Here is a 14,804-nt window from a genome sequence, read left to right as displayed (position 1 = left end):
GTTGCTTCTGTGTCGTTCCACAGTCCTGGAGACATCAACGAAAGCTGGGAGCACTTTGCACATCAGATAAACTGTGAACACAAATCTCAGCAGCAGATGCTGAGCACCACCCCAGGCCTAGTATAGATCTAGCAGCAGTAAATGGGGTTTTGCTGATGTGCCCAGATCATCACTAATCTTACAAGGCACAAGATATATTATGGGTGATGGCTCGAAGTGACTTCACCAGTGACTAGGAGGTAGCAGGGGGGATTACTAGAGCTCATGACACTCAGAGAAGTTGAAAAGATACGTCAAAGGGGAGAGGGATCTGGCCTCAATGCAGTGAAAAGATCCCAAATAAACATCAGAGGTGTAAATGGGCCAATTATCTGAGCTTTTGAAGGCATAATGGTTTGGCCTAGTTTGATGTCACACAGAAATACAACTTACATTTTCATGTGCTCTGAAATTAAGCAGAACCAGCAGATACTGAGCACCTCTGAAACTGGGCCGAAAAAGGGTGCTGACTGCCAAATACATCCTCTGGGCAGGTACTGCTTAATGTCAGGATGGGAAGTGGCAGCTATTCCCATGGTAAAAAGTGAAGGCTGGGGACATTGTTTAGTTGCTTTGCCTTAAAAAAAAAAACAAAAACAAAAACAAAACAACAGCAATTAGATCTTGCAATGCTATTTTAAAGCACGTTTGCAGAGTGCCATGTATGCTTGATTTGCCTTTAGTGGAACTGTGGAGTTGTGAACAAATAGCAGTAATTGAAAACTTGGCTCAAACGTTTTCTTGAATAATTGTCTGCTTTCAAAAATAACTGACTCATGGGGTAATCTCCCTAAGGGTGTGCTTTATCTTGTTGTTTTTTTGGGGGGTGCACCTACCAGATGACTGATTGGCGCCTCCTGAATTAGTCCAAAACAAAAACCCTTTCCATCTTCTGTGTTTTTCCAGAGCAGAGGCAACTGTGCTGCCCCTGCAAAGCTCTTAGCTATCCTTTCCTTCACCCTGAGCTTGATCTTGCAGCAGAGACAGAAGTTCTGCTGGTTCTTCATGGCTGCCATGCAAGGACAAATGCTCTTCTGCTTATTTGCTCCATGCTTGGTTCTTTTTTCATATTTGCACTTATTTTAAGAAAAATAGAGGGGGAGGAGGATGTGGGAAGGTGATAAATGGGGTTAGCTTATAAAAAGGGAATTCCATGCTGAGCTTTGAGTCTTTGGAGGATTCTTACAGTATCTAGCAAATACGAAACATATATACCTACAAATGTGTCAAAAAAAAATGCAAGGAAATCAGTAGAGGCATTGGTACTTGATGGGTTTACAAGATATATAAGGTGTTGGCAAAAAATCGGGGGCATATATTTTGTGTGGTTTATGTGGATGTTTAAGGAGTTACTGTTTACAGAGGGTATATCACTGCAAATTACTGATCTGGAACACTTAAACTATTTAAAAACAGCATGAATAAGTTTTAAAATTAATAAAAAGACTAGAAAAGTTTCAAAGGGCATAAATTCTACAGAGGTAGAAATACTCTACTTGCATATCAGAGAGTCTTCCTCAGGCTTCCCACTCTTGCGTTGATTCAGACGAGGTGTTTATGCAGCTCTAAAGCATATTTACATATTTAGTATGAGATGGCAGAGATCCCTACACTAATTATGTGTTTTATTGATTTTCTTCTTTCTAGATGTTGAGTATTGCGCTTTCAACATATGTTGTGAGCAATACCCATAACAGTCTGAAGAACAAACAGGGATTGCCTGTATTCAATCAAATTATCAGTTGGACCACTCTAGGTAAGAACATCTTGCTTCCCAAACTTGTTTTTCTGATAATTTGTGGTGTTAGGGGTTGGTGGGCTAGTGGTGACACTTTAATATTAACATCTTACTTTTGCACATATTCCTTGATTTAACTCCTTATAGTTTGTAAACATGTTTACTATTCTTTTCTAATTTTTTTTTCCCCTGATGAGTGTGTTAGTCTTCTAAAACACTACTGCTTTTTAAGTTTCTAATGGAATGTGAACAGCTTTGACTTATAAGTAGCTTTATCTTTTGTTTTGAATATTCTGAGTATCTTGAAGATCCCTTTTAGGGATATAATGGTACGAAGGCCCTTTTCCCTTTACTTGAAGCCAGATAAGGGTGATCTGAGATGTTCTACAAGCAAGCCAGTTAAAGCACAGTGAAATAATGAAAAGATTGTTGCTATATTTCAATAAAAATAAAGCTGCAGCCGATGACAGAGATCCTTGGGGTATTGGGTAGGCTTTTCAGAGCTGCCTTACAAAGTACTTGTGAACTAATGATGTTAGTATACATTTGATATCTGTTAGAACCTAACTATTAAAGTAAAAAATTTACAAGGCTGGATTTTTCACTGCTCTTAAATTAAAATCTTAGGATGATTAAGCAGAACAAATGTAATTATCACTGGGGTTATAGACCACAGTAAAGTAATGCCTTTGGTATTTCAGCTCTAAAATAATTTCTGTAGGACTGCATTAGAAAATTTTAGGAATTATTTATCCCTGACTCATTGGGAATATGGGACTTCTTTTAAAGCTAAACATATCCCCTTTTAAATTTGAAAGCAGCAGTTTCCTATAAGACAGGACCAAACATTTAAATACAGCTTAATGGAAGAATTATGGCTCTTGTTTTCTAGTTGCTGAATGTCAGATACTGTGTGCGTTCATGTATTGGTGACATTGCTGTAACACAATCAGATCTTGTCTGTTTTGCCGTTCTTGCTTCTCTTTGATCAAGTTAATTCAAGACTGATACAACTGATTGTGATCACTATGTGTATGAGGAATACTCTTTGTAATGTAGTTCTCTTTGGAGCATTCTCTTTTCCATCATCCTTTCCTGCCTCTTCACAGCCTACTAATCTAAGTGCTTGTCTCTGTGTGGATGAATTCCTTGCAGTTTTTGAAGTCAATGAAATCAATGATGTCCTGCTTGGCTTACTGTAGCAGGAATTGAGGTTAAAGGTTATCTTTCTCTCCTGTGTAATGGTGAGAGAAAAATATTTTTCATCAAAGAGATGATTTGGGAAGTCAAAGAGGTCTACAGTTATAAGGAAAAAGCGTATTAGAAATTCTCTTTGCTGATGGTGTTGTGTCTATGATAGAAGCTATACTGAAAGTGAAGCAAGCTATGCACCCTGTTTGCTGCCATGGTGGTATTGAATATTTTAGCGAAAGTTTTCAGACTGGAAGTAATTGTTTTAAGTGGATGTGATATTCCAGGTAGGAGCCTTATGCATTTGTTGAAGTTGCTTTACATAATTAAACACCTAAGCAGGTAGAAACCTAAGGCATCCAACAGTGTGTCCTCAATGCTCCTGTTGTAGAGAGATGCCTTGGCACTTGCATAACCACAACTAGCATCTGCCTTGTCATTAGCATCTACCATAACCGTGATATCACGTGTTTTCTAGCAAATTGTGTCTTCATCCCCCAGCTATTCTTTGTGATAAAGTCTACCGTGTTTTAAAAAATGATAATTTTAGGCCTAATTTAAAACTTCAAAGAAAGGCTGGTTGTGGGGAGAGGGGGAAGTCAGGCAAAAAACTAGTCATGGGTGGGTTCCTGAAGGCCTGCAAAAGGTCCAGCTGGCTTCAGCTGTTATGCCACATGGTTGTTGCAGTGTACCTGAACTATAAACATACAGAATTAAACCCAGGAGGTATATAGTGAATCCAGCTGCTTCCACATTCTACAGAGCTTTCTTTTGTATGTTAGTACTTTTCGTTGATGGAAATCTACCATGGCAACTAGCCAAATTTTGAGTAATTTCATGCCATAATTTTGTCCTGGGATGCATACAGGTCAGCATATAGGTCAGCCAGAAATGTGCAGGTCTTTGGATGGCTAATATTTCACATGACATATCAGAGATGGAAAGGGTAATTATCACCTGCCAGACACTCATCTGTTTTCATCTGTGATTGTGCATGGGAACCCATGCACACCCTGATGCATTGAGCCTAATTCAGAGAGGCCCATAGCCACGCTGAATTTCTTTCCACCAAATCTGGCTTGCAGTGAGTGTCCCTGGAGTTTCTCCTTGAGCCAGGCTTTCTTTAAGCACAGCAAGCTAAAAGTAATGCCAAAAGGCTGAAGCACCCTTGAAATGAAGTCACTCATTCTCTTACTGTAGCAGTGGCCCAGGCTGAAAGCCAGGAAATAAAACATGCTGACCCACAGTTTGTAGAAACTGCCTCATCTCTCTTTCATTGATACGCTTGCTATAAACACTATTATATGCTATGACAATAAGCACAACAAAACAAATGAGTTTTCCATGTATTATAGTTTTATTTCTGTTTCTTGACAGAATATGTATTAATTAAGACTCAGTGCTGAGGCAACCTTTGAAAATTTCAGTCTCGTGAGGGGACCATGCCACAATGAAGAATTGCACCAAATTTATTTGCCCTCTCATTTGTTTATAAAGGTTTTAAATAAAATTCTGTTTAAAAAAGTATTTTTAAAAAGAAACAGGTTTAAAGGGGACAGATCATGGCAATTCTTTTCCTTCTCCCTTTCCCTGCTTCGAGTGCCTGGCTGCTTTTCCTCTACTTTTCTTCTTTGCTCATTCTCTTCCACTAGCCCGTTTCTACTTTTCTCAGTTTTCCTCACCTCCTGCAAGCCACTGGACCCCATCCTTACCTGCAGGAGTTTCCCAGCTAGAAGAGTCTCTTCAGGGGCAGCACAGGCAACTCTTTAGACCCTACATGTGCATTATAAAAACACATTACAGGTTAAAGGCGAGAAGCATGAATCACAACAGATAGGTCCCCTGTAGTTCCTTAAATCTTCCTGTTTTAAACCTTTCCAGCAGAGAAGCTAATAAGTCAATACTTTCTATATCTGTACTACTAGTATTTACAGTTGCACCTCAAAATATGGCAGGCTACCTAGTCTCATAAAATGGAGCAGTTGTTCCCTAACTGCAGTCTTAGAGCTGATGGTGGTCTTCAAGGACGTGGTTAGTGGTTCTCAGACTTGTAGTAAACAGTGAGGTTTGACTGGTTTTTGGAGGGTAGTTCTTCTGTATTATCTTAAGGGAACAGCAGTTCATGAGAAATTATAAAGGTTGTGAGCTAGAAAGCCAGGAGATTGTAGAGAAATGATAGAAAATGACAGAGAACCAAAATTACTTTTGATAAATATTAAATGTTCCAAACACTGATTTGCCTTTACCAGAAGTAACCTCTGAAAATAAGAAAGGCATGTATGGCCAGTATTGAGTTTTCATACATAAATGTCAAGATTTGAAGAACGTTATCTTGTTACTGATGATGAAATGTTTTGCATACAGTGACTGACAGATCTCTTTTCCTTGCAGTTTCTTCCTCGGTGTTGCCGTTACTGAGCCCCACGTTTCTTTTTCAGCGACTGTTCAGCATACTGCTTTCCCTGATGGCCACCTACCTACTCCTCAGCACCGGGTACTTCTTTCTTACTCTGTTTGCATTGATCTTGCATATGAGTATTGGGGCTAAATGTGAAACTGTCTGCTGAATCTCATGTACATTCCTTTTAAAGGTGTAAAGCTTGCTTGCAGCTGTAGTCTCACTGTTTATCTCTTTGATTAGTTCCCTAAAGAAAATTTCAGGGGAACTTCCGTAGTTCTCCTTGTTATTTATTCTAAGCACTCTGTTTTGTTGACATTCCTTTCAGCTAGACCAAGCAGAGGCTGAAAGGATGTGTATTCAAACAATCTTGCACCAAATAAGAAAATCTGTTTTAGTTTCTTCTGTTGGTTTAGTACATGCTTTTCTCCTCACAAAAAAATAAATAACTTTCTTCTCAATTGCCCAGCACTTGTTTGTAGCTATGGCTTAAATGACGTGATGGGAAACAAGTAGCCCTAAAATGAGGGAAACTTATTCAGAGATATTTTCATGGAAGTATCCTTTTTCAAAGGGATGCTAGATCCTCATAAAGAGCAGGGCTTTCTCCTTTTCAGATAACAGGCAATTCTCCAGAGCTTGTAAAGGAAGAAAACACCATGTCAGCCAACCCACTTTTTGTCCAGAGTCAGTAGCTGTTAAAGGCATAATTAATGGGGAGTGTAGGAACCATCCCTTCTGCCTCCCCTCCCACTTATCCTCTGGATTTAATTACACTGGAAAATTAAGTGGAATAAAATATCTTGCAGCAGACATTTTGCAATAGCTGCCTCTTGTGGATACGCTCATTTCAGATGAAACATCTCTTTTTTTATCTCCTGCCTGCCCCTTCCTCCCACTTTCCCATTAGGTTTTTGATCCTAATCTTACTCCTGTCAACACACGCAGTCTTGAACTCGACCTTCTTAGCCTGTCCTGGTTGCTGGATAAAGCATTCAAATTATTCTGAGGATGACAACCTCCCTCTTTGTACTATGGCCCTTCACCAAATTGCTTAAACGCTTACGGTACTTTGCTGCCTTCCTGCAATGTTCAAATAGACCAACAAATTCTAAAACAATTCTTCAAAAACAAAAACACAATTGCAGCAAACCCAAGACTGTCCATACAAAAAGCATTTTCTCCTCAGCACTCTGTTACATTTTGTAATGATAGCCTGGTGCCTCACTTGGGTAACGCCAGCACCTTCCTAGGTGTAGTCAGGTGGAAGTATCAAGGCCAGCTGAACAGCACAGCTACTTACAGTATGCTGTAGAAACCAGCAGTCCCCCCTCTGAGACTGGGTACCTAGCTTCTAGAAAAGCTGAGGTGACTTGATTAGAGTATGGCTTGACACTGCTCTTGTGATGGGTGTTGCTATTGGGGTAGATTAGTATGTAGCAAAGAAAAAGGACATTCAGCTTCTGTAAAATGTGATGCTCTTTTAATCATATAGATGCCTCTCTCCTGGCTGCTGGACTGAGACCACCAGAATGAGTTTGTGTGGTTAGGTCCTAAAGAGACACAACTTCTAGATGCTATGTTGGACTGGACCTCCTCAGTTCCAAATAGATCTTACTATGAAACTTTCAGTTTTGCAGAAAACAGGTGCCAAATTTGACATTTTTTTTTCTTCCCTTTCCTTTTAGATTTTATTTGCTAGAGTTTTGTTAAAATCAGTCATGATAACGATGGGAACTCAGCCAATGTTGTGGCAGCCATCAGATAAGGAAATGAGTACAAAACAGAACTGACTAAAGCTGAAGCAGTCTGCCTCTCCTAGTTTTATAATTTAATCACTGTGTGGCTTTAAAGTTCACCAACCAACTGTGTGTACTCCTCAGAAATGGTGGGTGAAGAGTGCTGCTATAGTGTTCATCTATCACTGGAGTAAAGAAAAAAATATATTGATATTTGATGTTAAACAGTTGTTAGTGACTGCACTGACTATGATTATTACGTTGTCACTCAGGTATGAAGCTCTGTTTCCACTGGTGCTCTCTGGTTTGATGTTTGTGTGGATACACATGGAACAAGAAGCACTGCAGCACTATGGTCTTTCACTCAAACCAAAGGTAACAGCTCCAGATACTTTTATCAAGTTAATTATCAGCTTCATCTTTTTCCTTCAGGCACAATAAACAATTCCAATAAACAGTAAAGTTCCGAGTGACTTTCGCACAGCAAACTTTCTATTTCCTCTTTTTTTGAGCTTAGGAGGCCAGTAACAGCTGTCTCATGAAATGGGAATGTGACGTTGTAAAAAAGATGTTTCACATCAGAGCTGTTTCTAGGAATGCAGCAAGTCAGTTTGACTTAGTGGTATGTTCTGTTGGCTACAAACTGTTCTTCGAATGCGGTGATATTCAGAGGAGGGTACAGTAACTCTTCAGATCAAGTGCAATGTCACCGTGCTTTCTTTCTGATGGCAGTCGTGAGTGTCCATGTAAAGACTGAAAAGAAATAATTTCATTTCTGGAATGACCCATAGGAAATACAAGAAATCTCGTTTGACTTTGTCCTGCCCCTCTCTTTCATCAAAGATGGCCCTTTATTTCTGATATGACAGACAAGGAGTTGGAGACTAAATTGAAGCTATAACATTCTTGGATTTGCCTGGAGACAGAATTTTGTAATAGGTATCGATGCAATTTCTTTCACCCCAAAATTTTCAAAGCACTTTTTAAAACCCATGCTGCTCACACTGCTGTTTAACTTTTAGGTCCAGGTTTCAGCAGGCTGTGGCTTTGCCATTGATTTGGTTAGAGCCTGGATGCCTGCTGCAGAGCTGTCTGGGTGCTCAGAACTAAGCAGGTATGCAGTGTGGTTCTTCCTCACTTCTCCCAGTTGTGCCCTCCTTGGTGCTGGTCACAGAGAATCTGGGTAGGGATGCACAGAAGTGGCCAGAGACGCTTGTAAGAGAGGAGGTGGTATTTATCTTTCATGACAAAGCAGTTGCTAGAGTGGATCTGACAAATGCTGTGATTTTGTCTCCTCAAGGGAGACAATTTTACAACTTGAGAGAGAACAAGTTTTACCAATTTATTGCTGGATATTGGAAATGAAAATGGGAGTCACTTTTTATGTATATTGCATACACTAGCGGTATTTTATGTGAGCAAGTTTTGTGGCATCTTAAGTGACAGAGGTGGAGTCTGAATGCAAAAATGTACAAGGTAACACACACACAAACAGAAAAAAACATAGTGCAAGGCCGTGATAGCAGGAAATTCTTAGCACGGCAGTTTTCAGTGGGATCTACTTTCTCTTCTGCTCCTGAACCCACTGTACCTTTTGCATCTTGTGACAAGCCATCTGTGATGCTTGCCCGCCTGATGGTGGCCTGATATTCTGTCTGTTTTAAAATTAAATTCTATTAGAGCCTTATATTATGTAGAAGACTTGAACAGTAATGAACACTATTAATCAAATGTTAATGACAAGAACATAAGGAACTGTAATTATGGTTTATGTTGTCACTATCTGCATGTCTTTTGACTTTTCTTTTGGTTTCAAGTGAATGGAACAATAACAGTCACCCTGCTTCCCACTTTTAGATTAGAAAATTCATCTCTTGAATACCTGTTAATACCTGCCATAAAGTAAATGTTGTACTTGAGAATCCTCCTTAGTTCTCTGATGTGAGATCATTAATTAAAATGTTGACAGTATTGAATGTTTATTACTTGACGTTTTTCTTTTCCTCAGTGAAAAGGAGTTCTTTGGCCTCTTAAACTCCATGAAGACAGTTTCTCTTCAGGTCAAGTGACAGAGTGAAGGAGATGGAGAATATTTTAGTATTCTCATCCACAGCATAAGCCAATTAAGGATGATTGCAGTCTATTATTTCTGTGGGTCCTTATCCACATGTTCTTGTGACCAGTGGAAGTGTGTGTGTGTAGGAGGAATAGTTATGATGGAAAAAGAGAAGATGATAAATATAAGTCATAGAAGTTCTTTTTTAGTCTAGATAACAGCGGAAACTCTGCTTGTGTTCACTTGATCATCTCACTAGGACAATCTTTCTGGCAGATTCATTAAAGTATAATGAAAATATGGGTAAGTTTGCAGTCCTCATCATAACGTCACTCTAATAACAGCTGCTAGGGAAGTAGGTTTATTTCTCATTCATTTCAGTGAAAAATATGGTGGTTCTGTTGAAGTACATCCATTATGTAACGTATTGATTTCTTCTTCTGTCTTCCCAGCTTGCTGTTTTCAACTTCGCCTATGCTACTGATATAACTCAGTTTCGACAGCTCCACCTAGATGACATCCGCAGGTCTTTCTTCTTCGTATCCTTTTGGCTGCTGCTTTCCAGGAAAAAAATGGGTTTGTTTCACAAGGTCCTATAATCAAAAAATTCTAGTCTGATAGTGGTTGGATACAGAAGCTAGTGAAGATGATCTGACTCGCATTGCTTAGAAGACAACAGTCTTGTACATTGTTTTGTATACAGTAGTGAAAAAATAAATCCTTAATGAACTGTACTTTTCTTTGAAATCTGTCTCCTTTGCCACTTTGAAAAGTTTGATCTTTTATAACTATTACAGTTGAGTTTAACTTTATTCTAAGGGCATCAGTTTTCAGTTTGGTTGCCTTTCAGTACATTTTGGCTGTAGAGAATTCATTCAACCTTCACAAATCAGTTGGAAAAGGTGATATTAAAATAATTCTGATTTTGTTTTTTCTCTTCTGGCAGTTTATTAGGAAGAAAATGTTAAGGGGCAAGCATTGGCGTTGGCCAATCAGATGAGATGAGAAGGAAAGTTCCTGCAGACTGTAATGAAATGTGTTGCCAGAGTTTGGCCTAGAATAAAATGTATCGCATATCCTTTCTGCTGCTAGAAAGGGTTTGTGCTCAGGTTTGCTTGTTCACTAGCATAGCAGTTATTTTGCATTACTGTAACTGCAACTGCTGGTATTTTTTTTTCAGTACTCTAAAATCTTGATAATGTTACTGCTTTTCTCTTTCATCCTGGGACTGCAGTTGAAATTATTTGTTTATACAGTATACCTGAAAACAACCTGAGATCCTGCAGTGAGTTCATCTATTTCATTTGCTACTTTGCTGTTTTTTAACAAAAAAAAGCTATGTTGAAATTAGTGCTGTCAGATCCTAAAAATTAGCCAAAACAAGACCCAAGCAATATGATTATATTTTTTAAAGTTTCAACATAGTACTTCTTTCATATCAAACACTTAAGATGAGATTAAGTTATTATATTTAATTGAGAACACTTGAATGTATCCTGTTCAGCTCTTGGAAAAAATATACAATTTGCTAGTCTCCTTTGCAGGTGTGATACATACTAGCTCAGAAGGTAGTGTTTTGTTTTGTTTAACTCAGGTATGTGTAACAATTAGAAATAGTGGTGTTCAAAGCCTTTTCTACTAGAACAGTCACGTTGCATCCACAACCCTGTTAGTTGTTTATTTTAAAAAGAATCTTTCAAGGTTCCTATATAGGGTCCAAAAGTCAGTCTTGCACTGATTGACCTCGTAGCCTGATTTTCCAGAAGAAGATTCAGAATTCACATGCTTAGCATTTTCATTAGACCTATGTGCCACTGGTATTTTTTTTCTGCTTTGTTACAAAATTGTTGTTGTTATAAATCTCAACTGGCAGATTTGCGCTATGCTGTTAGACTGCTGTGTTACTAAACTTGAAATGATGTGATACTCTTGGGAGGCGTAATTTCTGTAGTTATGCTGACCTAATCCTTCAGAAATTCTGCATACAGAATCACGACGATTCTGCTGAATATTTGGTAGCAAGCTGTTTATGCAGAGACTTGAATGATCTGAGGCAGTAGCTGTAACAGGAGTGGAAAGACCCAGAGGGACCTCTAGCAGCAGGAGCCATTGTCAGTAACCCTCTGCCTAATGGGAAGAGGAAAAAATTTGGGGAATTAAATTTACAGGATTTGGGAATTAAATTGGAACGAAGGGGGAAAATACTGGGTTTGTTTTACTACAGCTGTTTCTGCGGTGTGTTTTCCTTAAGTGCATCTAGGTTTTCTTCATAGTGACAGCCTTTTTTGGCACTGGAAACATAGCTTCTGTTAACAGGTAAATCTTACTCATTGATTTGAGAAACAGTAGGCTACAACAGTTCTTCCTGCAGTTGGTATACTGAATACAAATTTGGTTCGCAAGATTAAGGCAGCAGAATTAAAGCAATATTCAGTGATAATAATAATAGCAAGGTATTTTTTCTGCTCTGTGTAACTTGTTCCCTAAAAGCCTGCACTGTTTGGTTACGGGGTCATCTCAATTTCCATTAGAAGATATTGGCAGCATGACTTGGGAGAGCTCGGCTGCTTATTAGCAGCATGGCTCCCCAAAAGACACCGGCAGAGAAAAATTGCAGAGAAAGAAAAGTGAAGTGTAAACAGTCCTTGCTAATTTAATATTTGAGCAAGAGGAGAGAAGGCTGGAAGCCTTGTTTAAAAATGTATATACACAGGACTAACTAAATGCTACGTTTTTTTTAATGCATAATGCCATTTTGAGGGCATGTTGTAATGTCTTTTTCATGTTTCCCTAGTTTTGATCCTGCGTCCGTCTATTGTTTCTTAACTGTGTTCAGTCCCTTTATGATGGGAGGCTTGCTTGTGCTGAAGGTTAGTAATCCTGCCTTAGTGAAATGTTCTCAAAGAGCTGTTTAATAAATAACACATCGTGTACGCAGTTGTTACTTTGCAATTTACAAAAACATATATATGTATTTGAGCTTCATTAGCCTTCTCAACCATGTGTGAAGCTTTCAGCCTCTGTATTATTTCTAGAGATGGATTCTTCTGATTCCCAGAGGAGAGAAGCTAAATTGTATGGAAAGTATAATTTAACTGTATTAGATCAGTTTATTGCATTAAAATGGAAATTTTAAATGTTGAAAAGACTTCTAGATTAAAATGGTGAGTTTTCCCTGTAGTATAATATCTACAGAAACATGGATGGAAATATATATTTTATTAGTTCCATCTATCTACATTACATTAAGTACAGGCTTTGAATGCTCTACTGATTAGGCTGTCATTTTCACAATGAGTGCTATTTTTAATATTTTTTTCTAATATCTTAATGGTCTATTAGAGATTGGAGTGCACTTCTTGTTTGCAGGCAAGGTGTGGGAGCTCTGTTCTGATACTGGAGAACAGGATCTGCCAGAGGCAGAGGCAAACAGGAAGGAAAACATGGAATTTATGGATTTCTCTTAAAATATGCAGCAGCTCCTACCTCTGCATCTCTGCTGCTTCTGTCCCAGGGAAAGCACTTAGGTATATGTGTAATACTCCAGGACACAAGTCAGTGCAAACTTTCTGGATCCTAGAGAAGAGCTTTTAGCCTCTAGGAGTTGTGATGTGCTTAGACTTAAGAAGTGCAAGGCAACTTTAGAAGGAGCAAAAGACATTAATGTTTCTGACTTTTTTTTTGGCTTTGTTTTGTTCTTAGTTTACTGAACTGCTTTCATTTGCCTTACTTTACTTTTTTTTTTTTTTTGGCCGAACACATGCTATACTTAAATTTTTGTTTTTGTGCGTGTGAGGCTAAGATTGACCTATTACACTTCACTTGGAGCTCTGCAGCCTGTCACACAGGATATTAGATCTGAATAGTTCTGTCTTTTAGCCTTGCTGAAGTATTTCTCATCAGTGTTAAAATGGCTAAATGAAGTGAGTACCATTAATGTGTTTTAATTACAGTTTTCCATACTGCCTCATGGTTTATTTCACTGCAGTTCAGCTATGACGATGGAAAGGGTTTTCTATTCATTTACAGAACATGCTTCCTGCAGAATGGGTCTCTACTCTTTCTTGCCAATATTTTGTTTTTGTAACATACACACTCTGTGATAATTTCAAAAGGATGAAACTGTTTCCACAACCTGCCAGGTTGTTGTGTAAATACAGTCATAAACCAAAATGTTGTTTCTGTTTTAACAGGTTGTAATCCCATTTATTCTGGTGTCATGCGCTTTCGAAGCTGTTCAGGTCACAACTCAGCTGTCTTCTAAGAGGTACAGTAAATGCTGTATTTCTGCATTAGTAAGGGTTTCAAATCTATTTTGCAAGAATTCAAGATTGTCATATCTAAATTTAAAAGAAAAAAATCAGCCGATGGGTCATACTGTTACTTGTTACTGCAGTTTGGTTTTCTTGTTCAGTGATTCTGCAAGCTCAGGAGTTCTTTTTGTGATAAATGATTATAAATGGAGGTGTTGGCTCTGTCTGAAGCAATCAGATATTTAATATTCTTTCTTGACAATACACAGAAGGAGCACTGTTTTCTCTGTAATATAGAAAAATGAGCAGAATCTGAAGTCTGATTTTTGTTTCATACTGCAACTCTGCTTATAGTACAATATTTTAAAAATAATCCATTTATAACATAACCAATTCAGAACTGTGTAGCGCTGACCTCACCACAAATAGCATTAAAAAAAAAAAAAGGTCTGTATGCCCTTCTATGGCAGTGTAATGCTGCTCAGGTGTCCTCGATATGATATGTTTTTTGTGGTAGGGCTAGATGGCTGCCTGCCCTTTCTCCATCTCTAAAGACTTTTCAAAGTGAATGTGAGAAGGGTCCCCAGCCTCTGAACATCATGTGGGGTTACAGATGGTGCTGAGATGTAGGAGGTCCACCACCTAATTTTGAATTTGTCACAGTGGGATCTTGTTTGGGGCCAAGGGTCTCACTGGACAGTGGCTGGGGGACCAACCTTCATATTGCTCAGCTAAGATGGAGAAAGCTGCCCTTGATCGCTGTGATGTCCTGTGCCTTTCTGTTTGTTTTCACCCTGCCTGTGCTCTGCCTGTTGTCTCCTTCTGCAATTTCACCTGGTACTAAGAAGAGAATGACAGCCTGAAACCCGACTTCTTGTGGCAGAGGTAGCACAAGGCCTGCCTTCTCCCTTTTTCTGCCTCAGCTGTGCATGCAGTGTGTTGGGGCAGTCCCTTGACCCCCCAGGAAGGGAAGGGTATCTCTTCCTCACTAAGGTTAATACAGGAGCAGGGCTGCACTGAGGAACTGGCATTGTTCAGAAAGTCAGCTAACAATTCACATTTGTAGGGATCAGGCATCACAAAGGTCAGCATTTCCCAACTTCTGAGTGCTTTGCAACACTGGAGATATTGCAAGCTTTTGTGTAACGTGCATATAAGTGTGTGAGAGGGAAAATTGTGTATTTTTAAAGCATGGGACACGAGTACATCTTTGCAGGTTTATGAGGCTGTGGTTGTACCTCAGGCTGGGATTTTTACTGGCTTCATTTAGCTGCTCAGGTAACAATAGCAGTGATACTGCCACAACATCAGCTTGGGATCAAGACAGAAACCATAAGACGTGCCCAGGTTCCCTGGAGGGGTTGTGCTCTGATTATCAGCACATCCTGGA

The 14,804-nt window shown here is 39.0% G+C and overlaps 1 protein-coding gene across 2 annotated transcripts in view; it reads left to right on the top strand.

Annotated features, from left to right (window-relative positions):
* Positions 1–14,804, top strand: part of PIGN (phosphatidylinositol glycan anchor biosynthesis class N) — a 107,494-nt gene that overhangs the window by 81,746 nt on the left and 10,944 nt on the right. For both annotated transcript variants that reach the window (XM_032183041.1, XM_032183042.1), the window contains exons 20-26: positions 1,687–1,795; positions 5,360–5,462; positions 7,378–7,480; positions 9,614–9,700; positions 11,422–11,477; positions 11,956–12,031; positions 13,355–13,428. In XM_032183041.1, the coding sequence (XP_032038932.1) occupies positions 1,687–1,795; positions 5,360–5,462; positions 7,378–7,480; positions 9,614–9,700; positions 11,422–11,477; positions 11,956–12,031; positions 13,355–13,428 (608 nt within the window). The remainder of the gene's footprint in view (positions 1–1,686; positions 1,796–5,359; positions 5,463–7,377; positions 7,481–9,613; positions 9,701–11,421; positions 11,478–11,955; positions 12,032–13,354; positions 13,429–14,804) is intronic.

This window comes from Aythya fuligula, chromosome 2 (assembly GCF_009819795.1).
Source record: "Aythya fuligula isolate bAytFul2 chromosome 2, bAytFul2.pri, whole genome shotgun sequence".
Lineage (NCBI taxonomy): Eukaryota > Metazoa > Chordata > Aves > Anseriformes > Anatidae > Aythya > Aythya fuligula.
Note: the sequence above shows the minus strand (reverse complement) of the source record. Positions and strands in the feature narration are given on the sequence as shown.